The following is a 26,783-nucleotide window of genomic DNA, read 5'->3' as shown; positions in this document are numbered from 1 at the left end:
TCGGCTGCGGCTGACTTGCGATTAGTTCCCACTCTGGCGGTTCGGTCCTCACCTGCTGCTAACCCATTTCCTTTCCAGACGTCTTCAATGTGTTTCGACGTTTCTCAACAGTAGCAGCAGCAGAGGCGGACACCTGTCGCTCTTCAGGTAGGCGACTGCAAAAATGTGCACGATCCCACCGCAGTTGTTTGACAAGTAGGACATCACGTTTGTAGTCGTTCACGTTGCTGCTTTTTGAAGGCGTCCCCGCTTGTTTACGCGCAGGTTTAACAATGACAGGACGATGGAGCTGTCGTCTTACGGTTGTGCTGGTCTACATCATCGCGCTGCACACAAGGTGAGGCTCTTTTCTTTCAGCGTTCCGTTGATTTATTGGGAAGGAACTCAGACGCGGCTTTATGGTTTTGTGGCTCAGAGAAGAGAGGCTGATTTTACGCCACGTTAAAGGACACCAATCGCACCTTACGTGGGGGAGTGCCTGGTTTTGTAGCCTTTCTGTGATTTGACTTTTACGGCGTTTGGACCTGAAAAGGTACACACGGCAGGGGCGATTCTAGGTGGTGCCCTTAGGGGGTGCTCAGCCCCCAATCAAAAGGTTAAGTACGTATCTAAACATATAATATACATATACTAATACACAAAAAACGAAATAAGTGAATTAGTAATGAATATAGACAAATAATTATTTATTTAAAAATATAGGGTGTATTTAGAGGTATAGTTATATTAAACTTTCTATATAGTAGCATACAATATTTGTGTCTGTTGTTTTTAACATTGACTCTAATTGACCCATCCAATTTCTCTTGTCGTTCGAGTCACATGTGAGCTGGAGCCTATCCCATCTGTTGACGTCCACTGGTCTAAAATTAGTGCTTACCAGGCGCGTAGTTATTATCGCATCCTGGTTAAGCATGTGTTATTCGAATCAATGACGTACATCACACCGAGGCACGCAAACAGGTGTTTGCGTAAAACCCTGGCTTTGTCATGAAAACAGGAGACGGCCCGCCACTGGATTGGCAAGGGGTTGAACGAGATTGCAGTGTTAAAAATGTGTACCCTTAAACTTCATACCAATGAAATGACTTGCTTGTATAGTTTAAAGTCTGTCATAATCGATAAATCGATTAATCGATTAATCGAACAATTAAAAAAAAAACAAAGTCGATGATATTGTCCGCCTTGATAATTTGATAATGTTTTAGTTTCTTATTACATTATCTTCTCTTGCTTCAGTGAGGAGCATTGAACTACGTTGTAGCGGTAAATTGATTTTATTGCATCATTTGTATTTGCAGCCACGTTGCCTGTGTTTTTTTTATTAGGGGTTATTGTGCCTATTATAAGATCATTCAAACCTGCAATAAAAGCCTATTGTCAAGTCTGGTGCTTGTGTGTCTCACATTTTGGACATTTTGCCTCAGGATTGTACTCATTTTTGTTGCCAGCAGTTGAGGCATTAAGTGTGTACATGCAAGCTGGATTTGCTTTCCAATCACATAGACTGCGTGTGTTGACTTAAGGCAAAACTGCTGCCCACCATCCACAATCCTTATGTGAGACATGAACACAGATGTCTTTCTCTTTTCTGTGCCTTCTAAGGACATAAAAACAGATAGAAAGAGACAGCTCATTACGACTCGTAACGGGAAACGCTTATTCTGCCTATAAAGCCTTCTGAAAAACACTCCAAAAAGCGCCAACAACGCTCCATTGTTATTACATTGTTATTATTATTATTATTATTATTAACATAATCGAACTACGCTACTATTGCACTTCGCCACACCACAACGGTTAGCTACTAGCCGGCTAACGACTAGCTTCATCAGAGTGCGTCAGCGCCACGCTCACAGTGCCTCAGACCACTCCCAAAAAGGTAACGCTGCATATTGGAGCTGCCACCACTACTGCTGTGTTTTTATTTTTGAGCTTGGTGTAGGCGTTCGTTTCTATGTTGCTATGTGAAATCAATGCGCCCAGGTAGGAAGCTCCACTAATGCTTAAAAGGACCAAAGTAGGACAAAATAGTGTAAGTATTGCATGTTATTATGAATGTACTTGTTACTACGTGGTTACAGCATGTTTATAAAACCATAAAACCTTGTTGGAGGTTTTTGGAGGTGTTTTGATTGCAGGCTTTGTTGGCGGCATAGGTGTGTCCCGTTACGTGCATTAATGGGCTGCCTCTTTATCTGTTTTTATATCTTTAGAACGCACAGAAAAGAGAAACACGTGTGTTCATGTCTCACATAAGTATTGTGGATGATGGGCAAAATTCCCCCCAAAAAGTACAGTTTTCCTTTAAACAGTCAAACGTAATATAATTAAGGTGTTTACATGCATTTTCAAAAACTGGTTTCAGCCCAAATCATGCAATAATTTAGACTTTTTTTCGTTCTGGTGCATGTAAACATAGTGACTAAAATATTCCTTTAAAGAGGGAAAGAGACGTGGAGAGAAAGCACTTCCGACGCAATTTCTGCATTCAGCAATTTTAACACCAGCCAACGTCTTTGCTCCATGTAGAGTTCACATTTCAGCTGAAGTGAACGGCTCGGCACCCGGGTTCACCTGCTGGCTTGCGCATATACATTTCTAGAGCTCCAAGAATAAGACGACCCATCTTTTTGAGGCATTTTTAAGGAAGAAAATATGTATTACATCATACAGTCGGGTCAATATGCTGATTAATGGGATCTCATGATGCTGTTATTTGTGACGTTTTAGGTCCAAAGGCGATTCCAATGCAACACGCAAAGACATCGCAACGTTCACGAAGATCCTGGACAGTCTACTGGATGGATATGACAACAGGTTAAGACCGGGCTTGGGAGGTAAGTTTAACATTCCATGTTTCAAAAACTATTCGTTTTTAAGATTTTTAACGCCTGACATAAAAACTAGGGCTGTCAAATGATTAGAAATTTTAATCAGATAAATCGCTGTTTTTTAATTCATTAATCATGATTATTCACCATGAGCAACTTTGTCTGAAATATGCCCATTTTTGCTGTATTTAATTAACAGAAAGATAAAAGATGGGACAGGATTCTATATATTTGTACGTCTTAGCAGCTCTTAATGAACTGAATACGTTAATCAAGCTAAAAATATACCACACTAGTTTCTTTAATAGTAGCAGAACATTTGAATCACACTTTAAACCGTGTTCTAATAAGTAATGAGAGGTTGCGTTCAAAGACATCACATAATCGAAGGTAAATTTACTCGTTTTCAATGTATTTTCCAACATCTGTGCATCTGAATTTAGAGTTACAAAGTGAGTGATAAGAATATCCACTTGATGCTTTATCTTCCTGTTTATTTACGCACACACGCTGTTTTTTGTGATGTTCGGAGCGTCCCTGAATGCATCTCACGGAATGCAACTCACATACAGTATATGGTGTTGGAATTCAGGTCAGAATGAAGTTATAAAAGAGCGTGAGAATGTTTTGGGACGGTCCACTGTGCTTCCATGTGCCGTCATAACAGAGAGGCGTGCTTGCTTTGGTACACTAGAAAATTTAACGTAATTAAATAAATTATGAATGCATTATTTTTGACAGGCCTGATAAAAGCTTTCAATTGCTGGCCGATGATCGGCGCCAATTTCCTTCATTTTGGGGTATTGGCGATCGGCTGATCATTATGAAACTGATCTTATTCACCTATCTTATCCACCGATCTTATCTAACTCTGCAAAGGTCTGAAAGTCAGCCACTGTCACCTTTTGTTCTGCCAGACTGGCAGCTAAAAACCAAGCTAAGGCTAAATCTGATGCAAAAATCTAGGCAGTGACCTGTTAGCGCTTATGACTGGTAAAAGAGCAAAGCTACTGTAACCGAGGGTTTCAGGATGCCTGCTGATGTCGTGGAAGTTCGGTGTAAATGAACGGGAGCCACAGCTGCAGGAGGCACGTTTATTCATGTACGAAGCTCCTCTCTTCAGCAATAGTCGAGAACTTCTTAACACACACAACTCATTTTTGGCCTTCAAAGTAAGAGCACCGCACGCCACATCCTGCTTACTTAAGGTGTCATACAAAATAGCTTGCACTACTAGGATTATTATGGCGTTAATGGCATTGGGGGAGCAGCCATTTTCGGTCACTGCGCACTTTATTTATGGTAAAAGGCTCAAATCAGGTCTGCAGTGTAACGCCTTGTGCAAGTTTTGTTTGTTTTGAAAATGTAAAAATCAAAAGACTAAAGGAATTGAAATAATTTAATAGTTTGAACAGCAGTTTTCCGCCGGAGCTGCCCTTTGCCACCGATTCTGTTCATTACTTTTATGGACAGAATTTCCAGGCGCAACCAGGGCGTAGAGAGGTTCCGGTTTGGTGGCTGCAGGATTGGGCCCCTGCTTTTTGCAGATGATGTGGTCCTGCTGGCTTCATCGAGCCGTGACCTTCAACTCTCACTGGATCGGTTGTCAGCCGTGGGTGAAGCGGTCGGGACGAGAATCAGCACCACCAAGTCCGAGTCCATGGTTCTCGAAAAGGGTGGCATGCCATCTCCAGGTCGGGGATGAGATCCTGCCCCAAGTGGAGGAGTTTAAGTACCCTGGGGTCTTGTTCACGAGTGAGGGAAGGATGGAGAGCGAGATCGACAGGCGAATTGGTGCAGCGTCTGCAGTGATGTGGACTCTACATTGGTCTGTTGTGGTGAAGAGAAAGATGAGCCGAAAGGCAAAGCTGTCAATTTACCGATCGATCTACGTTCCTACCCTTACCTATGGTCATGAACTTTGGGTAGTGACCGAAAAGACAAGATCGCGAGTACAAGCAGCAAAAAATTATTTTTCTCCATAGGGTGGCTGGGCTGTCCCTTAGAGATAAGGTGAGAAACTCTGAGTAGAACCTCTGGTCCTCCACATTGAGAGGAGCCAGATGAGGTGGCTTGGGCATCTGGTCAGGATGCCTCCCGGACGCCTTCCTGGGGGGTGTTCAGGGCATGTCCAAGGCCTCGGGGAAGACCCATGACACATTGGAGAGACTATGTCTCTTAACTGACTTGGGAATCCCTCAGGATCTGTCAGGAGGAGCTGGACGAAGTATGCCGGGGAAAGGGAAGTCTGGGCTTCCCTGCTTAGGTTGCTGCCGCTGCAACCCGACCTCGGATAAGAAGTAGAAAATGGATGGATGGACAGCAATTTTCTCAACTTTTCATTTAAATTTGAGGGATTGATTGGTGATCGACCAGAAAATTGTAATCGGTGTTCCCCTAATATCTAATTACATATTTTACATTTAGAATATGCTAAAGGCAAAACAAACAGCTGCTGGACAAAAATGGTGGTGGTTTGCAACGTTTCTTTTTAGAGAAGTGCAACAAGTGCAACAATGCACAAGGTAAGCCGTTTAAGCCATTCGTGTACGTGTTGATGTAAATGTGTTCCTTGTGGGGGGGCGGACAGGAAGTGACGTTGGGGGTTCAAAGTTGAGTTTTAGCAACGTTAGGGCCACAACAGTAGCCCATGTTAGTGATTATTGTGCCTGTTGTGAGATCATTCAAACCTGCTATAAAAACCTGTTGTTCCGGCGATGAAATCTGGTAAAGTGGTACATGTTGAACACAGAAAGTGAACAAACAATCAGTAATTGCTGAGACACGGAGAAGGGGTGGGATTGAACAGGCTTTGCTGTACTTCCATGTAACCTTGTTATGCATGGTTGAAATAAACCAAACCGTTACTCAAATTCCTGCAACCTCCGGGTTGGGAACGAGGTCCTGCCCCAGGTGGAGGAGTTCAAGTATCTCGGGCTCTTGTTCACGAGTGAGGGAAGGCTGGAGCGTGAGGTCGACAGGAGGATCGGCACAGCGTCTGCAGTAATGTGGTTGCTGCACCGGACCGTGGTGGTGAAGAGAGAGCTGAGTCGGAAGGCAAAGCTCCGGTCAATCTATGTTCCCATCCTCACCTATGGTGATGAGCTTTGGGTCATGACCGAAAAGAACGAGATCGTGGATACAGGCGGCTGAAATGAGTTTCCTCCGTAGGGTGGTCATCCGGGACGGGCTCAAAGGAGAAGGAGCCAATTAAGGTGGCTCGGGCATCTAGTCCGGATACCTCCTTGGTGAGTTGTTCCAGGCATGCCCAGCCGGAAGAAGGCCCCGGGGCAGACCTAGGACGCGCTTGAGGGATAATGTCTCACAGCTGGCCTGGGAATGCCTTGGTGTCCTCCCGGTGGAACTGGAAGAGGTGGCTGGGACCAGGCACTTCCCTGCTGAGACTGCTAGCCCCGTGACCCGGACTGGGATAAGCGGAAGATGGATGGTATTACCATGACATTAACTACAGAGATGGGTGATGACATATTGCCATAGGATGTAACGAAATTTGATGGTCAGTGTGACTGCTTGAAATTACTCAGACGTTTAAGGTGTTTAATTGCTGTGTAGTTTGTGGGTTATTTTTTGTTATTCAGTCAACCGTTATGGAATATGCATTTCTCAAATGAATCCTTTGTTTGACACAGATCGTGAGACAGAAGTCAAGACGGACATCTATGTGACCAGTTTTGGCCCAGTGTCAGACACAGACATGGTAACTCTCACACTTCCACCCACACTGTGTCATCCAGAGTAGCCATAACTCATGATTGATGCTGACAGTTGCTGATAATAGGCCTCTGTGCTAAACATCAAATAGATCATAATTTAAAATCATCACCATTCGCACACACCTCAGGAGGGATTTTGGTCCACTCCTCAAATTCTCTCCAATGCTCTGAGCTGTTAGACTGTACAGGAGAGCCAACGCGATGGTGGGAACATTATTTAAGTCTGCATTATCTGGATTTAACAACTGTTTGTGCATGTGTAAATGATATGATGACAACACGTACTTATGTTCTACGTTGTTCGTTTTTTGAAAGCAAACAGCAAATTTGTAAATTACATTTTTGTACGTGACAGGCGCCATTATGGACCGAGCGCCTTAGAAAAAAGGGCGTTTCCCAAGTGACGTCGACAAAGGCGCAGCTCTCAGCTAACGCCTAGTAAACAAACCCCTCTAGAGGCAGCTCGTCGACTTCGTTTGCTATATTTTTCATCAAAATAGTATTAACGCCAAAATCTTGTGTTGCCCAAATGATACTGTCAGTTTGTTTTCTTTTCCAAAAGAAGAAGGTTTAAGACTACAGTGAACGAAGCAAATTCAGGGGACAAGAGACAAATGGACCACGGCTTTGCGTTCATTTCACTGAAGACTGCTTTGAAGCATTTGGCTTGAAAGTACGGTATAAACGCATTTTGAATGCTAGGATGCTATTCCTGATGCTATGATACACAGCAAAAAAGGAGGAGAACGGCGTCAAAGTTGCCACAGAACAGTCAGTCAAGTATTATTTACATACTGTTGCTCATCAAGAAGCCGATTTAAAACAATAATTGAAGGATAAGCAACTCCAAGGCAATTTACACTTACCATTCTGTGTTTGAAGCCGACCACTCTTCATCGCCATGTCTTTGTCATCGGACCCTGTGACCCTGAAATGGCTGCAATGAAGACATAACTAAGATAGACAAGTTAAAAGTAACCATACTAATTTGTCCAACATTGACTGACGATGGTTGGCAATAGTTGTCAGTCCAGCATTCAAGACTGACCAATAAAAAGACTTCGAACATCGTTTAGGGTACTCCCCACAGAATTCCTTGAGGAACACAGTCGAATGCCTTCTTAAAGTCTACAAAACACGTGTAGACTGTTTGGGCAAACTCCCATGCACCCTCAAGGACCCTGTCGAGAGTGTAGAGCTGGTCCACTGTTCCACGACCAGGACAAAGACCACACTGCTCCTCTTGAATCCAAAATTCAACTATTCGGTGGATCCTCCTCTCCAGAACCCCTGAATAGACTTGCTTGCTTAATTAATTTGAATTAATACAAAAATAGATTTTGTTTGATAAATATTTTATTTATATTCTTCTGTATACCCACAGTTCAGGACATCAGCAAAGCACAGTGTCCTGTCCCCAGTTTCCTTCAAGCAAAGTGTGCATTTGCCGGCATGCTTCCGTCTTATACACACATCATCATGCCTTAAAAGCTTTCTTCAGTTTTCTGTCACAATTGCAGCCACCAATCCTCCCCACCTGGCTCCACTTAGATGTGGACTGAAAGTGGCACAGATGTGAGGGGCAGAGAGACGGAAGTGAAAGCACCCTCAAAGGAAAGCAACAGGGAGATGGACTAATGTTTCATTCATGCTTCATGCTCATCAAACTTGCAGAAGATAATTTCACTCCACCTCCATGTCTATACTTTTTTTCTACCTTTGATAGCTTGACTCTGACACACATGCACATTGGATTGGATGGATTGTGTTATTTTGTCCTGCTGTTAAGGTTTGTTCAGTATTTTTTACACCAATGCTGTGAAAGCTGAGCTCCGGAAACCTCATATATTTAGAATGTGGTTCTCTCGTCTCAGCCGTGAACCTGCGCAAGATCTCTCTCTTTCTCTCTCTCTCGCTCTCTCTCCCTGTCGCTCAACCTGTGAATGCTACGGGGCGGTGAGCCGGCGTACATGTGTGCGCTCATGGTACCTCTGGTCAGGTTTTGGGGACTGGGCTCCTGTCTGGAGCTTGCGGGTTGCGTGCCTGGAGACCGACAAGGCGTACGGGCGTGTTGAGTGATGAAAATACATGCCTGTTGGTCACAAGGGAGGGCACTGATTGGTGACCCCTGCTCTAAATAAAACCGCCAACAACACTCTATTTACATGCCGTGACCTGCATATTAAGCAAGCTAAAGCGACATTGTTATTGTAGTAGCTAATGCTGTGGAGCTACTTTTCTATGTGACACAGCGCCTATCAGAATCAATTTCAGGGTAACTTACTCGATGGACAGTCATCCATGTGGACCAGCTGGCCTGGGGCGTCCAGTTGAGTTTGGGTAGGTGGAAAAAAGTTTCTACCATTGCAGGGTTTGTTAGCGCTAACAATTGCAGTCTCTTGGAGCAGTGTCCTCCTCGCCAGATACACAATGCCTTTCTATTGATAGTAACACACTCGACTTCTGTCAGCATGGATTCGCAAGCTCCACATTTATACCACCAAGTTATGGCGGTCCTGACTCTCTCTGCCCTCATCTGCTTTGACGTCTCACCCTCTTCTGGCTCGATCAGGTTCTAGAACTTGAAAAAGTTCAGGTTCTGGATCCTCATTTGGCGGTAACTTCTCTGAGACTGTTGTTGTATATGTGCACACACCATGGACATTTATGTGAATACTAGTCTGCGGTGAGTGAAAGCCATGCATGACAATCCTCTTATTCAGGTCAAACGAGATTTTTTGTCAGAGTTTAACTTTGGACAAATATTTATTCCTCGGTCTCATTACTCTGTCCCCACTTGCCTCAAAACATCCACAATAGTGCCAGTGCCCAAACAGATGGCAGTAACAGGCCTTAATGACTATAGCCCTGTGGCGCTAACACCCATAATTATGAAGTGCCTGGAGAGACTGGTGCTAAAATACATCAAGGCTGCTCTTCCACCCACTCTGGGCCCTCAACGGTACAGAACCAACAGGACGACCAACAACGATATCTCCATCGCCCTCCACACTGTACTGCTCCACCTGGGAAAACCAGGAACATATGCAAGGTTGCTGTTTGTAGATTACAGTTCTGCCTTTAATACCATCCTAAAAAGCAGATTGTGCCTATGGGTACGGGACCTTTTAACCAACCAACCACAGTCAGTAAGGATGGGCCCCCACCACTCGTCATCCCTGTCTCTGAGCACAGGAGCCCCACAGGGCTGTGTCCTCAGCCCTTTCCTGTGGTCATTGACACTGTGCACCCATGACTGCAAGCCCGCCTGCAGCATCAATGCCAAATTTGCAGACGACACAACAGTGGTCAGCCTGATCAATGGTGGAGATGAGACTGCGAACAGGGCGGAGCTCCACAGGCTGGTGGAGAGGTGTGACCTCTCTGTGTGGAGTTGGCATGTTCTTCCCGTCCGTGCGTGGGTTTTCTCCGGGTACTCTGGTTTCCTCCCACATTCCAGGTTAGGTTAGGTTAATCAGAGACTCTATATTGTCCAAAGGAATGAATGTGAGTGTGAATGGTTGTTGTCCATATGTCCAATTGTTGTCTATATGTGCCCTGCGATTGGCTGGCAACCAGTCCAGGGTGTACCTCGCCTCTCTCCCAAAAATGGGATCAGCTCCAGCATACCCTAATGAGGATAAGCAGCATAGAAAAAGAATGGATGGATGGACCTTGAGCACCAGAAAGACAGAGGAAATGAGCATCGACTTCAGAAGGAAAAAGAATGACCATCAGCCACTGGAGATATGAGGGGAAGGTGTGGAGAGGGTGCCAACATTCAAGTTTCGGGACACACATATTTCATCACTTGGGGAACTGCCTGGTTAAAAAGGCACATCAGCGACTGCGCTTCCTGATGATACTCCTGTCACAACATCTGCTGCTGTCCTTCTACCAGTCCTCTCTCCGAAGTGTCATGACGTACAGCATCCTGGTTTGGTAGGGCAGCAGCTCTTCAGCAAACAAAACCCCCTAGAAAGGGTGATAAAAGCTGCTGAAAGTATTTGTTGCTGTGTGAAGTATTTATTGAGTGATATTTATGCCTCACGTTTCACGTCTCTGCTTCATATTTTGTCTTCCGGGTTAGTGACTTGTTTACTTCTGTCTACATCAATACTTGTGTTTTTCTCGGTCTATGTCGAAGAAATATAGACAGGACAGCTGATAGTAGAAGCACCCCCGGTAATACACATTCAGTCCCAAACTTTCTTTTATCTGAGGCGCAGTTAAAAACAACTGCCCTTGAAATGTGCCGAAATACAATACCAAAGAATCTGGCGCGGCGAATGGCGTCTTTGGGAAATGTGAACGGCATGAGCAGACTGTCCTTCCTGAGGAAGCTTAGGTCTTTCAATGTGTACAGCAAGCTGGTGGAGATCTTCTACCAGTCTATCGTAGCCAGTGCCTGTACTTTGCTGTGCTTTGTTGGGGGAGCAGCTCAAGCAAAAAGGACATAAACCCGATGGACAAACTGATCCGGAAAGCCGAACAAGTTATTGGCACTCAGTTGGAGGTGTTTGTAACACTGAGCGACAGGAGGACACTGGACACAACCATCATGGATAACCCCAACCGCCCACTCTATTGGACAATAGAGGGGCAGCAAAGCTCATTCTCCAACAGACTCCTCCAGTTCTGTTCCCACAGTGAACGCTACAGGACTTAATTCATTCCACACGCCATCCAGCTCTATAATACCTCACCTGCCTGCAAAAGATAATTCACAATATTATTGCGCTGTACTGTCTGCCCTCCCTTTTATAGTGTGTAAATTAACTTGTATTTACTTATATTTTTGCACACTATTTGTAAATATGCAAATCTTGTTTACCTAATATTATTTTATTTTATTTTATTCATATTGCAGTGCATTTTATTTACGAGTGTTTGTCTTTTTCTTCTGCAACTGAGCTACTGTAACCAAGCAAGTTCACTTGTGGAGCGATAAAGTCTAAGTCTTACTCTATCTCCTCGAGTGTTCAAGCAAAAGCCCGCCACACAAGAGCGGACATAATATCAAAAAATATACAACAACAATGGAAAAACAGCACACAAAAAAGCACAACAATATGTAGACAATGTATTCCGTGGGTAGTTCTGGGTGGGAGGGTTCTTGAGGCAGCATCTCGTCCTCCTTCTTCTGCAGTCTCCTGAAGAATGGTTTTAGTGATGAAAGGAGTAAAATAAAAGGTAAATACAGTATGTCAACATTTGAGCACACATGTAACACCAGAAATATTCCTTTCAATGTTATTTTTCACAGTGAAAATAACCTTGTTTTGGTGACGATCACTTTAATATTTTTTTGAAAAATGGTATAAGGAATGTAATATGTGTTCAATTCACTGAGCTCAAACGTCCCACAAATATTTTAAGTATTTATATTGGGTGGCATTGAGTGATTTTGATGCGATGCCCCTTTTTTTTCCACTTTCAGGAATACACTGTAGATGTTTTCTTCCGTCAGAGCTGGAAGGATGAGCGACTGAAGTTTCATGGCCCAATGAACATTCTGCCTCTCAACAACTTGATGGCCAGTAAGATCTGGACTCCGGATACTTTCTTTCACAATGGAAAGAAGTCTGTGGCCCACAATATGACAATGCCCAACAAACTATTGAGGATTATGGAGGATGGAACGCTGCTCTACACCATGAGGTGACGTGCCAACTTGCTTAATGTAATTACTGTACATTGGCTCATGTAACTGGCTAGAAAGCTGAATGAAACATTGCTTTTCAGTGGTTCAGGTTCATATTAGTAGACTGGCAAGTTTTTTTTTTATAGCACCAATTCCCAACAGAAGTCATCTCAAGGCGCTTTACACACGGAGCGGGTCGAGAACCACGCTCCTCGTACATTAAAGAAACCAACTGAACCCTACATGAACAAGCACTTCGGCGACAGAGGCAAGAAAAACGTCATTAAAGGAAGAAACCTTGAAAAGGATGGAGATTCAGTGTGGGGTGTCGGTCTTTCTGGACCAGTTGGGTCTGTTTTACCGTTTCTAATAATGGTAATGGGACTATAAAATAAATTATAGTCGTTCCTCGCCACTTCGTGCTTTGAATTTCACTGCTTCATTTTATCATGGTTTTTCAAAATATATTAATCAATAAATTATGCTATGTTTCATAGTTGACTACAGCCTGTTATTAGTCAAACAATATGCGTATGCAAGCAGATTTTATGTATTTCGGGCCTAAATTAAGCATTTTCAAGCATAACGGCTAAATGAACTAAAATACAAATATAAAGCATTCAGAAGACACATTCACATATGTTATATGTCATATTTTACACTGTCACTAGGCGTCGTTAATATTACATTCATGAGGCAATAGCCACTGTGAGTCCAATCTGTCTTATTTATGTCTTATGTGTCTTATTTTCTCTTAATATGTTATGTTGGGGATTACGAGTGTAGGGTATAGGGTTGTTATTTCATGTCTAGAGGCTTAATGTTAAAAAACGTATTTAGAAGGTCGTAAACAGGTCCTCTGTGCTCTAACTACGAAAATATTAAATTTTTAAATAAGGGTTCCTACTTTGTGGAAATTCACTTATTACAGTCTGGTCTGCAACCGATTAACTGCCATAAACAAGGGATTTCTGTATATATGAAATATAATGGCATTGTTGTTTTGGAAGAAGGAAATACATCAACATTCAAAACATATGAGTTGAACTTATATTACTTGGTGTCTTTGAACTCATCATGGATCGTAATAACACGGTTAAAGTGGGCTTCAGATGTTCTGCTACTATTAAAGGGACTAGTGTTAGGCAAATAGATTTTCAGACGTGTGGTATCTTTTATGTTTATGTCGTGTTTATGTTAATACAAATATCTCTACAGTATAATTGTGTCATGTCATTTATCTTTTTGTTCATAAAATACAGTAAAAATGGGCATATTTCACACATGGTGATTAATCATGACTAATCAATTCGAAAATGGATTAATTTGATAAAAAAGTGCAATCATTTGACAGTCCTTTGACTAATAATCGACCATATAGTCTACCACAAAACAGCGATAATTACTTCATGAATTAATTTCTGAAAAAAAAAGCAATATGGCGAGGGAGTGACAATCGAACCGCAATATTGCGAGGGATGACTGTAAAAAATCCCGTACGAGATTGGTGGCGCGCTACTTCGTGCCATTCGGTCCTTGAGCAACCGGAGTAGGAGCCTGGTTCGCACTGCCTGCAGTAAGTCCAGCCTGTTTCCAGTGAGCTTTGGCCTCTGCCAAGGCTGCCGTTTGTCATCGATTCTGTAAATATCTTTCATGGACATCATTTCTAGGCCCAGCCAAGGTGTCGAGGGAGTCCAGTTCGGGGGCCTTAGGATCTTGTCTCTGCTATTTGCAGACAATGTCGTCTTGATGGCTTCACTGGGTTGTGACCTTCAGCATTTACTGGGGCGGTCTGCACCTGAGCGTAAAGCTTCTGGGATGAGACTCAGCACCTCCAAATCCGAGGCCGTGGTTCTCAGTCGGAAAACGGTGGATTGCACTCTCTGGGTTGGGAATGGGGTCCTGCCCCAGGTGGAGGAGTCCAAGTATCTTGGGGTCTTGTTCAGAAGTGAGGGAAGGTTGGAGCGTGAGGTCGACAGGCGGATCGGCGCAGTGTCAGCAGTAATGCGGCCGCTATACTGGACAGACGTGGTGAAGAGAGAGCTGAGCCGGAAGGCAAAGCTCTCAATTTACCGATCGATCTATGTTCCCACCCTCACCTATGGTCATGAGCTTTGGGTTGTGACCAAAAGAACGAGATCTCGGATACAAGCGGCTGAAATGAGTTTCCTCCGTAGGGTAGCTGGACTCACCCTAAGAGATGGGGTGAGGAGCTCAGTCATCTGGGAAGGTCTCAGAGTAGAGCCACTGGTCCTTCACATCGAGAGGAGCCAGTTGAGGTGGTTTGGGCATATACTGTAGTCTGGATGCCTCCCGGGCGCCTCCCCAGTGAGGTGTTCCGGGCACGCCCAGCCGAGAGAAAGCCCCGGGGCAGACCTAGGACATGCTGCAGGGATTATGTCTCACAGCTGACCTGGGAACACCTTGGTGTCCTCCCGGTGGAACTGGAAGAGGTGGCTGGGGACTGGGAAGTTTGGGCTTCCCTACTACCCAGACCCGGTTAAGAGGAAGAAAATGGATGGATGGATGGACTGTAAAAAATTGTGATGATCATAATCGAGATCGGATGAGATAAAAAAAAAATATTGTGACCTTTTTTTTTTGCCGTATCACCCAGCCCTACCTGCTAGTAACTATAACAGCGATATGACGACCAGTGCTTTTTGCAGAAACCCACTGCATGGAAGACTTACATTTTTCAAAAGAATGTTTAATAATATATATATATATATATATATATATATATATATATATATATATATATATATATATTATAAGTCATTAGATTTAATAATATCAATATAATAATAATAATGCATGTTATTTCTTTTATTTTTATATAATGTCAAGGATCACAATGACTACAGTCCATTAATTAGAGCGTATATAGACTATAGGATTTTGTCGTACAGAACTCATAGTCATATAGTTTGACACAAACCACAACCCAGATACTACTTTAAGTAGCACTCCTTTCACCCAGCAGGAATTTATTTTTTTATGTTTTGTTTTTCCTAGGCTAACAGTTCAGGCTGAATGTCCCATGCACCTGGAAGACTTTCCCATGGACTCTCACTCATGTCCTCTCAAGTTTGGCAGCTGTAAGTATCAGACAGCTCATGTCATCGGCATCGCATTTGCAGACGACATTATGTTTTATTATTTAATGCAAATTCTTTTGAAATACTTCTCAGTCACATTATTATTATTTTTTATTAACTGAACAGACTTCCCTTTGATCTGTATGTGAAGTAAATGCAACCAGTTCTTCTCCAGGAAAAGCTCTGATACTTTGTTGTAACAGTCTGATCGCCTTCTGTTGAGCTTGGATGTATAATCCTCCATCTTGGTAGTCAAATTCATTCATTCATTCAGTAGAGCATAAAATATGTTTAATACATTTGACTTGCTGCTCTCCATCAGGTGCTACGCTGCTATTCTAAAAAAAGTATATGTACTGTACATACTGTGTAAGGGGACTGTATATGAGATATATGGTTGTTCAGTGAATCGGTCTTAGCTACCTATGCCTTTACTAAGCCGTGCTTTATTTTGGTAAAAAAAGTAGAATTGCCAATTCAAGGAATTGTCAGTGTGCCACTTTAGTTAATATAACAAAGGGGATTTGGAGAACTGCTGAGTTGATATTTGTCTCTCTGTGCTTCAGATGCCTACACAAAGAATGAAGTTACTTATATTTGGACGCGGAATGCCTCCCAGTCTGTGGATGTGGCGGCTGACGGATCCAGACTCAACCAGTATGACTTGGTGGGCCAAACAGTCGGGAAGGAGACCATTAAATCCAGCACCGGTAAGCAGTACTCAACATGGGCCAAAAAGGGCATCTCTCTTCAATTTTGAATCGATTATGAGCTTTTCTTGACTGTTACATACTTCAAATGAATTTAATTTGAACAGCAGGGGGCAGTTGTGAGCATTAGAAGCTGGGCTAGGAAGTAAACTGCCTCTTCTGAGTGAATTGCGCTGGGGATTGACAAATTATGGTCGGCAAACAGACAAATAACATACCAAACCAAAATCCAAACCCTAAAGCTAACAGAAACCATAATGCACCCTTAAATCCTAACACTAACCCAATCACAAAGCCAAACATGATGCATAACCCTACTCTAAACTCTAAAACCTAAACGACAATTACTCCTGGACTCCCCCCTACAGGGTTCCTTGATTTGCACAGTCAGGAGGTAAGCTCACAAAATCAGCAGGGGATCGAATACTTATTTCCCCTACTGTATTGTAATAATGGAGCAAATATACAGTGGTGTGAAAAAGTGTTTGCCCCCTTCTTGATTTCTCATTTTTTTTGCATGTTTGTCACACTAAAATGTTTCAGGTCATCAAAAATTTAATATTAGTCAATGACCACACAACGGAACACAAAATGCAGTGTGTAAATAAAACTTTTAATTATTAAGGGAAAAAAAACAAACCTCCATGGCCCTGTGTGGAAAAAAGTGCTTGCCCCCCCAATGCGGAACCTTCTGCACGCTACACTCCTCCACGCTCTTCCACTTCCTCCTCGCTGTCATGTATGTTTTTTCCATTCAAATTCACATGCCGAGCTCTTGTCAGGTGCACTTCTGCCGCCACCTTGTGGCTGTTTTTATGGCTTAAAACTGCTCTCGAAGGGACATCCATTAGTGTGCAATCACGTCATCACCTCTTTTTGCCTCTTACGCATTAAAACGTGAAAGACGTACAAATACGTCTTTGAAATACGAAAGACGTACAAATACGTCTTTGGGATCGGGCGTTCGGGATTATAAAAACTTACAAATACGAAAGAGTTAATGCGATTGTTTGATTTATTTTTTATTTTAAAATCCATGTATTTTGAAAATATATTTTGGATTTGCATGTTCTTCCTTGGCATATACAAATATTAACTATTATTTTATACACTCCTAATATTGTGCTCTGAAATACATTTTGCACTTGTAATTGAGTGTATTTTTGTTTATTGGTCATTTTTGCATAAAAATGTAATTATTTATGTATATATATATGTTGTTATATTTCTTTTTGTTACTACTACAGTATTTTGTTACATGCGATGGAGAAAATATTAGAACCATTCATGAGTAGGATGCAGTGCAATTTTACACCACTGCCAACTACAACCTCAGTCAAAAATGTATTGTTAAACTGACTGATATGCCGCGCTAAACAAAATTGGCAAAACTGCAGAAATGTTCAGAAATTCACACTGTTCCTAGTTGCAAATGCTTTATTGTGCACTGCGGGCTCTCACTCCAGCCTTGAGTGTTTAATATGTCATGTTGAATATGGCTGAATGTGAACATTCTCCGAGAAATAGACCACATTTCCAAGCTCAAGTAAATATTTCTGACTTATTTCATGAATGTTTTGACTCTCCCCTCAGGTGAATACACTGTCATGACTGCCCACTTCCACCTGAAGAGGAAAATTGGCTATTTCGTGATCCAGACCTATTTGCCTTGCATCATGACAGTAATCCTTTCCCAGGTCTCTTTTTGGCTCAATCGAGAGTCTGTTCCAGCCAGAACTGTATTTGGTGAGTCCATACTTTAATGTAATTAATAAAGACAGTCGTGCATGTCGCAGTTGAACAAAAATTTTAGGTAAAAGTACCTAAAAAATGATTTTCTGTGTTTTCAAACTCCTATTCTTCAGTGTGAGTAGCACTTACACAGCTTCTGCTGGGGAGAAAGCTTCAGCTTGTGAGCTTTCAAAAGAGCCTCAAGCCATGCCTCTACTCCAAATGGTTCAAGGACAGCTTTCCATTTACTCTGGGTATTACTTTTTTAGGCATTTATGAGACTTATATATTTTTCTCTATTCGTTGCAGGTGTAACGACGGTTCTCACAATGACAACCCTTAGTATCAGTGCCCGCAATTCACTGCCCAAAGTGGCCTATGCAACAGCGATGGACTGGTTTATTGCCGTGTGCTACGCCTTTGTCTTCTCCGCCCTCATTGAATTTGCCACTGTCAACTACTTCACCAAGCGGGGCTGGGCCTGGGATGGAAAGAGTGTCGTTAATGACAAGGTACAACTGACACACCCTCGGAAGTCTTCCTCTGTAGAAGTCACCATAGGAAAGGTGACAGCTTCAAGGCCAGTTAACTCATTCAATCCCAGCCATTTTTCAAAAGGCAACCCCTTCAGTAGCGGCCATTTTACATGATTTTGACTGATCTTTGAAGGCACACAGGCTTTATAAACATGGAACCTACCAAAAGAAAGATTAGACTTCCAGCTTTCATCAGAAAAATTGTTTCTACCGTTTTCCGTTCTTTAGTAATCAACAGTAAAACATAGGTAAGTTTCAGGAAAATATCAGTTCCCAACTAGAAAAGGGAGAAAAACAGCTTTTTGCGACACAATATTTTTTTGCTTTGCTGTTTTACATCAAAATAACAATTTATTTATAAATATAACACCAGGAACTATTTACAATTTTCACATTTGGAACTGTGTGTGTGCGTGCGTGTGCATGCTTTGAAATTTCCCTACAATGCGTAACCTTCTGCACGTCACGCTCGTCCACGCTCTCTTGCTTCCTCCTTCCTGTCATGTGTGATTGTTCCATTCGCATGATCCCTCCTGAGCTCTTATCAAATGCACATCTGCCACCTTGGGACCGTTTTTATGGTTTAAAATTGTTCTGAAGTTGAAACGTATTAGTGGAGAGTTGCGTCATCGCGTCTTTTTGCCTCTTGCGCAAAAAAACGTCTTTGGTGTTGAATGAGTTAACAATGTTCAACTTCTGGAGAAATGTGCTGGTGAACTGTGTTTGCTACTTGAGAGGAATGCAAATGCAAAACTAAAGTCCCACAGAATTTCAATTATGTAACACTGACACTGCCTTACCACAGTTGTACGAAAAAGTACAAGAAAACATACGTGATTTAAAACAACACCCGACAGATGTTACACCACCGATATATGGAGCTCTGACCTTTGCCCCATGTCATTACATTATACAATACTGCACCAAGTCCATGTGTGATTTGACTATTTTTCCTGAAATATGAAAGTGAAGCTGACCTTTCATTCCCTGTAAGTGAGTTTTATTTCATGGGATTTACAACAGTTCGAGCAAATTCAAAATTTCATGAAATGAGCTTCCTAAAAATGTCTCATTGTGGTATTGTCCTTGCAGAAAAAAGAATCCTCTGTGATGAAGAAGAACAATGCCTATGCTGTGGCTGTGGCTAACTACGCTCCTAACGTCACTAAAGACTCGACGCTACCCACAATCTCCAAATGTGCCCCAAGTGATCCCAGCAAGGCTTACCCTGAGAAGAAACCGGAACAGAACAAGAAAACCTTCAATAGTGTCAGCAAGATTGACCGCATTTCCCGCATCATGTTTCCTGTTCTATTTGGGAGCTTTAACCTTGTGTACTGGGCTACCTACTTGAACAGAGAACCGGTTATTAAAGATCTGGATCATGCTAAATGATCCACAGGGACTCATTCCAAATAGCTGATCAGGATTTTTCACCATATTGTATTTTTCTTTTGTAATCCAAAAGCTGTTTACGTACATAGAAAATCCCCTTCTTCTCATTTGACATTGTCACTCACTGCGTGGGTAACTACTACGACATACTGTACAACATAGCGTCAACGATTTTGAAAAACAAGAATTTTTTTTTGCACCCATCCATCCAACTTCTATTGCTTATCTGAGGTCAGGTTGCGGGGGTAGCATCCTAAGCAGGGAGGCCCAGAGTTCCCTCTCCACGGCTACTTTGTCCAGCTCCTCATGGCAGATCATAAGGCGTTCCCGGGCCAGTTGAGAAACATAGTCTTCCCACATGTCCTGGGTCTTCCCCAAGGCCTTCTAGCGGTCGGACATCCTGAACACCTCCCCAGGGAGGCATCTGGGAGGCATCCTGACCAGATGCCCAAGCTCCCTCCTCTTGCTCCTCTTGATGCGGAGGAGCAGCGGTTCTACTACAAGTTTCTCCCGGATGACAGTGCTTCTCACCTTATCTCTAAGGGAGAGCCCAGCCACCCTACGGAGAAAACTAATTTTGGCCGCTTGCACCCGTGATCTTGTCCTTTCAGTCACTACACAAAGCTCATGACCATAGGTGAGGGTAGGAACGTAGATCGACTGATAAATTGAGAGCTTTGCCTTTTGGCTCAGTTGTCTCTTCACCACAACGGACCAACGCAGAGTCCGCATCACTGCAGACGCCGCACCAATTCGTGAACAAGTCCCAGAGGTACTTGGGGCAGGATCTTATCCCCGACCCGGAGATGGCACTCCACCATTTTCTGGGTGAGAACCATGGACTCTGACTTGGAGGTGCTGATTCTCATCCCGGCCGCTTCACACTCGGTTGCGAACCGATCCAATGAGAGTTGAAGGTCACGGCTCGACGAAACCAGCAGGACCACATCATCTGCAAAAAGCAGAGACCCCTGGCTGTGCCTAGAAATTCTGTCCATAAAAGTAATGAACAGAATCGGTGACAAAGGCCGACTTATTGCCGGCAATGCGAACCAAACTCTGACACCATACAGGGAAGGAACCGTCTGAATTAGCTCATCCGAAACCCCATACTCCCGGAGTACTCCCCACAGAATTCCTTGAGGAACACGGTCGAATACCTTCTCCAAGTCCACAAAACACATGTAGACTGGTTGGGCAAACTCCCATGGCACTCTCAAGGGCCATGCCGAGAGTGTAGAGCTGGTTCACAGTTCCACGACCAGGACAGGAACCACTACTCCACTAATCCCCCTGAATCTAAGATTCAACTAACCGGCGGACCGTCCTCTCCAGAACCCCTGAATAGACCTTACCAGGAAGGCTGAGGCGTGTGAGCCCACGATAGTTGGAACACACCCTCCGGTCCCCCTTCTTAAAAAGGGAGATTTTTAAATTTTACAGTCTCTATAATTTCTATAGTTTTAACATGATATATACATGCTCAAATATATACATAAACCCCCACCAATATTCGGCAAGTTTCACTTTGACCAGATGCTTTTTGTAGCCATCAGTTAATGTCTGGCATATTTCTGGTTAGCATTGGATATCATTGACATATTATCCGATCGATAACGGTGCCAAATCCATACTTTGGAGTGCTTAAACAGCGCCTGAAAGTGAAGTAAACAGTAAGTCAACATCATTATCCCCCTTCGTGAAATCAGAAGTGTTTATAGTTTGTGTATGTCCACAAGAACAAATACGTCTGCATTAGGCCAAATGAACATTTTATTGATTTGTTGAATTAATAGAATAAAGTTTTGAAAAAAAAAATGCCATGGCCAAAATTATTAGCCCTCTGATAATTAATAGTCAATAGTATCGCCTTTTTGATTCAAAACTGAAAATAATGTCTTGTAGTAGCTACTATCTAAGTTGGCGCATGTCTGCTGAGGGATGTTAGCCCATTCTTCCTCTGCAAATTTTTCAACATCATCCAAATTTCTTTGCCTCTGAGCATGGACCCTAAACTTGAACTCCTCGTTCTCCATAGGATTGTGATCTATGCTCCATTCCAGAATCTGGATTTTGGTGTCCTTCAAAAACTTCCGGACCAGATTTGATATCATTGTCTTTGATGTTATTCTCGAAAAAATCAACATAATTTTCCTTTTTCATGGTCCTGTGCACCCCAACAAGGTTTTGTGTGCCTGAAGCAGCAAAGCAGTCCCCCCCCCAGCACGATGCACCCACCACCATGCCTCTCTGGCAACACTATTTTGAGGCTTGAAGCTCAGCCTTACTTCGCCAAACAAAAGCAGCATCCATTTACCCAAACAGCTCAAGTTTGGTATCATCAGCCCAAAGGACCCACTTCCGAAACTCATCCACATGTTTCACATTCTCTCAAGCAAAGTGGAATCGAGCTTTTCTTGGACGATGGCCATGAACAGCCTTCACAGCAGTGACAATCACTTTTACAGAGATCGGTGGATTCTTGATCACATCTCAAACTATTATTCTTTGCCAAGTTGTGAAAATCTTGCCCAGATTTATTTTTGACAGAATTAGTTTCTTTGTGCTTTGCAATGATGGAATGCACAGCCGTTCTAGAGATTGAAGCACTTGGAAAAGGCAATAGATGAACATCTTCTATCTTCAGTCCGAGGTTCAGACTGAATTCCTTCCTTTTTGGCATGATGATATCACTTCTTAACAAAATTTAGGAGCAAGTCTAGGCCAGTCCCTTTCCATCAAGTGGTCAGGTGATACTAATCCTGCTTCTTGGAGTCACTAAAATAAGATTATGTGTTAATTGACTGTTCAGGTGTGTTTCAACTCTAACTGACTGCTTAGGTGTAGGGATGTAAATCTGTTTGTGGTAGACAATTTGAAACACATTGTAGATACGATTCAAAAACGATATATTTTAAAAACAGAACGATTTGATGCAGTGTACAAACAATACGATTCAACGGTTACCTTTGTTGATGTTGACATTAATCTTGCATTCTAAAATAAAGTAGCCATTTTTTTAAAAGTGGCATTATTACAGTATTTGCAAATGTGCAAAAGAGCACATCATATCCCCAAGCATGCTGTAAGGCAAGGGTCCCTAACCACCGGGTTGTGGGAGACGTAATCATTTGGAAATAAATACATACAATTTTATTTAAATGGATATCAATTTTGGAAATATGGGCCATTATTTTATTCCAAAAATAATCAATCCCAGAGTTTTTGCATATGTTGTTTGTTGCAAGCGGCGACTCATCCCACTTTGCTCGACGATCCTTGAACGCCCCATCTAACTTTCTCCCACACTGCACAGATAGACCACTATACTGTATTTTTCCCCTTTTTCTTTCACCTAATATTTGGTCCGAAATGCTGATACTATGCACAAAGGTAAGCTTTGATTACGTTATCGAGTGCTAATGTGCATGTTTGTTGGTGCATTATTATTTTGGTGTGAATCACAGTATCGGGGGAACTATGGTGGAGGTCTGCGCTCTCCGAATGCTTCTCTAGTTGTAGCTAAATTCAGCCAAGGAATATAGTAGGGATTGTTGAATTGTAATAGTTGACACCCAATTGAAACATTTGAATTGTTCAAATTGAATGGCAAAAAGGTACGCTTTTGGAAATAAGCTACCTCCTTAACACCTGTTTACCCGACACCCAATATTTGGGGAAGCCATTTCTTGGGATAGTCGCATGACTTTGTGTATGTCACGTAGGAACGTACTGAGTTCGGGTCAAGCACAAAGCTTTCAAGGACCAATGTTGGAATATTTAAAGTGTCGGTGACCCATGAGTTATTACGATTACGGGTTCTTATGTGTTTAAGTGTCCTCTACGTAAAACACATTTTGTAAGCTTATACTAGACACACAGTGACGTCCATGTTTAAAAAAAAGAAAATAAAAAAATTCCCTTCAGTCTTAACTAATATGTGTGTGAAGGAAAATGCACGATAAAATTTGTATTCGAGCTGAGTTGTGTATTTCTATTCCACTGTGAATGAAGCAGATAAATGCATTTCAGGTTCATGGCTGGTGAGGCGCTGACTGCTTTGGAGTCAGTCACCCAGTTCAGGTGCTGCAGAGTACAGTCTGCTTCACCTTATGACATTTCTCTGTTTATTGTTGGATAGTGAAAGAATACACACTTCTATCAAGTACATTACACAGACACAGACTGGAGAAATTTGTGGTGTACTTTGCGCTTCGAATTTCACGGCTTCACTCTATCAAATGATGCTGTTTTGTGGTTGAATAAGGCCTATTATTAGTCAAAAAATCTGCATATTTAAGCAAACTGTATGCGGTTTTTGCCTAAATTAAGCATTTTCAAGCATAAAATGGCTAAATGAACTCAAATGCAAATACACTCCTGATTTAAAAAATTTCAGACCGCTTCAAAAATTGCACAACTTTACATTTTGCACTGTTGGATCTTAAGGAGGTTCTAAGTGCAGCTTCAAAATGTAAAAAGAAGAAATGGGAGTGAGACAAAAAAAAAATGGAGTAAGCAATTTATTGCAAACACGCATTAAAGTGAAAATCAAAAGTTTAAGACCACAGCCTTGAAAATCCAAACTCTTGGCAAAAATGTGCATTCAGTGACATTTTCTGTCAGGTATTCACACTGTCACGATCTCTTGATGGCAAAGGCAAAAATGCGGTGGGATTGTTGAGCTGCATGAGCAAGGCTGCTGAGGTTGGCCGCAGTAAGACAGTCATCCTAAACTTCTTCAAACATCCTGAGGGTTATGAAACAAAAAAGTCAAATGGTAGACCCAAAGAAATGTCACCGGTCCTGAGCCGGAGGATCCGATTGGCTGTCGTCAAGATCCATCCTCAGCCCATATGAAAGTTGTTACTGGTGTCGAGTGCAGTCCAATAACCATCTGACAGCATCTGCAAGAGAAGGGGTTTAAGAACAAAAAGTCTTCAAAGGCCTCGTCTCCTTCAACGCCACAAAAATGCCTCTTTGGAATTTGCACGAGAGCACCAAATATGGGACATTGAAAGGTGGAAGACAGTTTTTAAAAAAATGTAACCTTGACAGTCCTGATGGCTTCCAACATTACTGGCATGACAAGGAGATCCCTCATGAGATGTTTTCCACATGGCACATCGGAGGGGGGGACCATCATGGTCCTTCAATGGAACAATGGAGCTTCAGGTTGTGCAGGGGCGTCAAACGGCAGCTGGCTATGTGGAGATGTTGCAGGGGGCATGTCTCACGACTGAAGACCGTCGTCTTTGTGGTAATGATTTTTTTCAACAGGACAGCAGTTCACAAAGCCCACTTGACAAAAGACTTCTTCCAGGGGAATAACATCAGTCTATTGGACCATCCTGTGTGTTCCCCTGATCTAAATCCAATTGAGAACATTTGGGGATGGATGGCAAGGGTAGTTTACAAAAAATGGACATCAGTTCCAGACAGTGGATGCCCTCCGTGAAGCCATCTTCACCATCTGGAGCAACATTCCCACTAGCCTCCTGGAAACACTGGCATCAAGCACGCCCAAACCCATTTCTAAGGTGATTAACAAGAATGGCACCACTACTCAGTATTGACTCCTTTTTTTCTGTCTATTTATTTATTTTTCAAGCTTTGGTCTTAAACTTTTGATCAGCTGATGAACAGCCTGTTTCACTTCAATGCTTGTTTGCAATAAATTGCTTACTCAAAATTTTATTGTCTCACTCCCATTTCTTCTTTTTGCATTTTGAAGCTCTGCTTAGAACCTCCTTAAGAATTTTTCAACTGGTCTTAAAATTACGATGACAAGTGTATAAAGGAATTAGGAAGACTGCTCGACTCGGCTCGTCACTTCTTCACCTCTGGTTTCTGCTCTGCATTTGATTTTGAGAAATGTGCAAATTCACCCATTTTTACTTAAAACATGTATTTTTAAAAAAATGATCTGAATCATACAGAAAAGACATTTATAACACAGATGGCGACTAACATTTGATAGCACTATATTGAAAGTTTTTTTTAATTTAAAAATGTAAATATCCCATGTGAATATTTTTTTATTTCCTTTGTCATTCATGAAAGCAGACCTCTTATGTGTTGGCTCCATCTCAGACTTAACCAATTGCTCAGTTAATTCAAAGGTTCAGATTAATCGACTAAGAAAATAATCGCTAGTTGCACACCCAGTTGAAAGTCGTGTTGGCTTTTGGGAAACACGTACCTCAAGTCACTCTGCCCGTCGTTGCACTTTTATTTTTCAGTCGTTCCATTGCTGCTTTGTGGGAAAAGAAGTGACACCTCGCCCCACAACACCGGCTAGCTACTAGCCAGCTAGCGACTAGCTTCACCACACAATCAGTGAGAGTGCCGCGCTCACAATGCCTCGGGTCACTACCGAAAGGTGACGCTACATATTGGAGCTGCAGCCACTGCTGCTGTGTTTTTGTTTTTTAATTTTGGAAAAGTTAACACTCGGTGTAGACGCTCGTTTTTATGTTGCTATGTGAAATCAATGCGCCCAGGAAGGAAGGAAGGAAGTGACGTCGGGGGTTCAGAGTTGAGTTTTAGTTTGGCATGGATTACGACTGCAACAGTAGCCTGTTAGGGATTATTGTGCCTGTTGTGAGATCATTTAAACCTGCAATAAAAGCCTGTTGTTGAGGCGATGAAGTCGCTTGTGTGTCTCACCGAACATTACAGAAACAATACTGACACCTAGTGACGAGTGTAGAATACTACATCTCATCACGTCTCTGAACACGTCTTCTGAATGCCTTATATTTGTATTTTACATCACATAGCCATCTTTATGCTTGAAAATGCTTAATTTAGGCAAAAAATATGTCAAATTTACTTCTAAAATGGATGTTTTTTTTACTAATTATAGGCCATATTCAACCACGAAACAGCACGATGTATTAATATATTTTTGAAAAAAAACGTGATAGAGTGAACCCGCAAAATTCAAAGCATGATGAGGCGAGTTATTCCTGTACGTGTTTGTGACCCATAAGCTCACCGGTAGAAATGTGGTATCACTGACATGAACTGTTTTGTTTGATGATATGATATTGTAAGCTGCTGATGTCCATGTTTTGTTGTTAATCAAAAAAATAA

General features: G+C 42.3%; 1 protein-coding gene across 1 annotated transcript; it reads left to right on the top strand.

Annotated features, from left to right (window-relative positions):
* On the top strand, positions 1 to 26,783 carry gabra2a (gamma-aminobutyric acid type A receptor subunit alpha2a). Its single transcript, XM_054797041.1, has 10 exons — positions 1 to 147; positions 265 to 337; positions 2,734 to 2,840; positions 6,485 to 6,552; positions 12,009 to 12,229; positions 15,231 to 15,313; positions 15,880 to 16,023; positions 17,617 to 17,769; positions 18,064 to 18,266; positions 19,383 to 26,783. Exons 2-10 carry the CDS (start codon positions 273 to 275, stop codon positions 19,683 to 19,685), a joined length of 1,347 nt encoding a protein of 448 aa, XP_054653016.1. The 5' UTR covers positions 1 to 147; positions 265 to 272; the 3' UTR covers positions 19,686 to 26,783.

Source organism: Dunckerocampus dactyliophorus, chromosome 13 (assembly GCF_027744805.1).
Source record: "Dunckerocampus dactyliophorus isolate RoL2022-P2 chromosome 13, RoL_Ddac_1.1, whole genome shotgun sequence".
In the NCBI taxonomy this organism is placed as follows: Eukaryota; Metazoa; Chordata; class Actinopteri; order Syngnathiformes; family Syngnathidae; genus Dunckerocampus; species Dunckerocampus dactyliophorus.
The sequence above is the reverse complement of the archived record's forward strand: the minus strand, read 5'-3'. Positions and strand labels throughout refer to the sequence as shown.

What these genes read in the sequence shown, in the direction of transcription:
- gabra2a (XM_054797041.1), top strand. Translation starts at nt 273, where the DNA reads ATGACAGGACGATGGAGCTGTCGTCTTACGGTTGTGCTGGTCTACATC. An exon ending in CAGTGTCAGACACAGACATG is followed by an intron (nt 6,553 to 12,008) that starts GTAACTCTCACA and finishes TTCCACTTTCAG; the next exon opens with GAATACACTGTAGATGTTTT. An exon ending in TCCAGCCAGAACTGTATTTG is followed by an intron (nt 17,770 to 18,063) that starts GTGAGTCCATAC and finishes TATTCGTTGCAG; the next exon opens with GTGTAACGACGGTTCTCACA.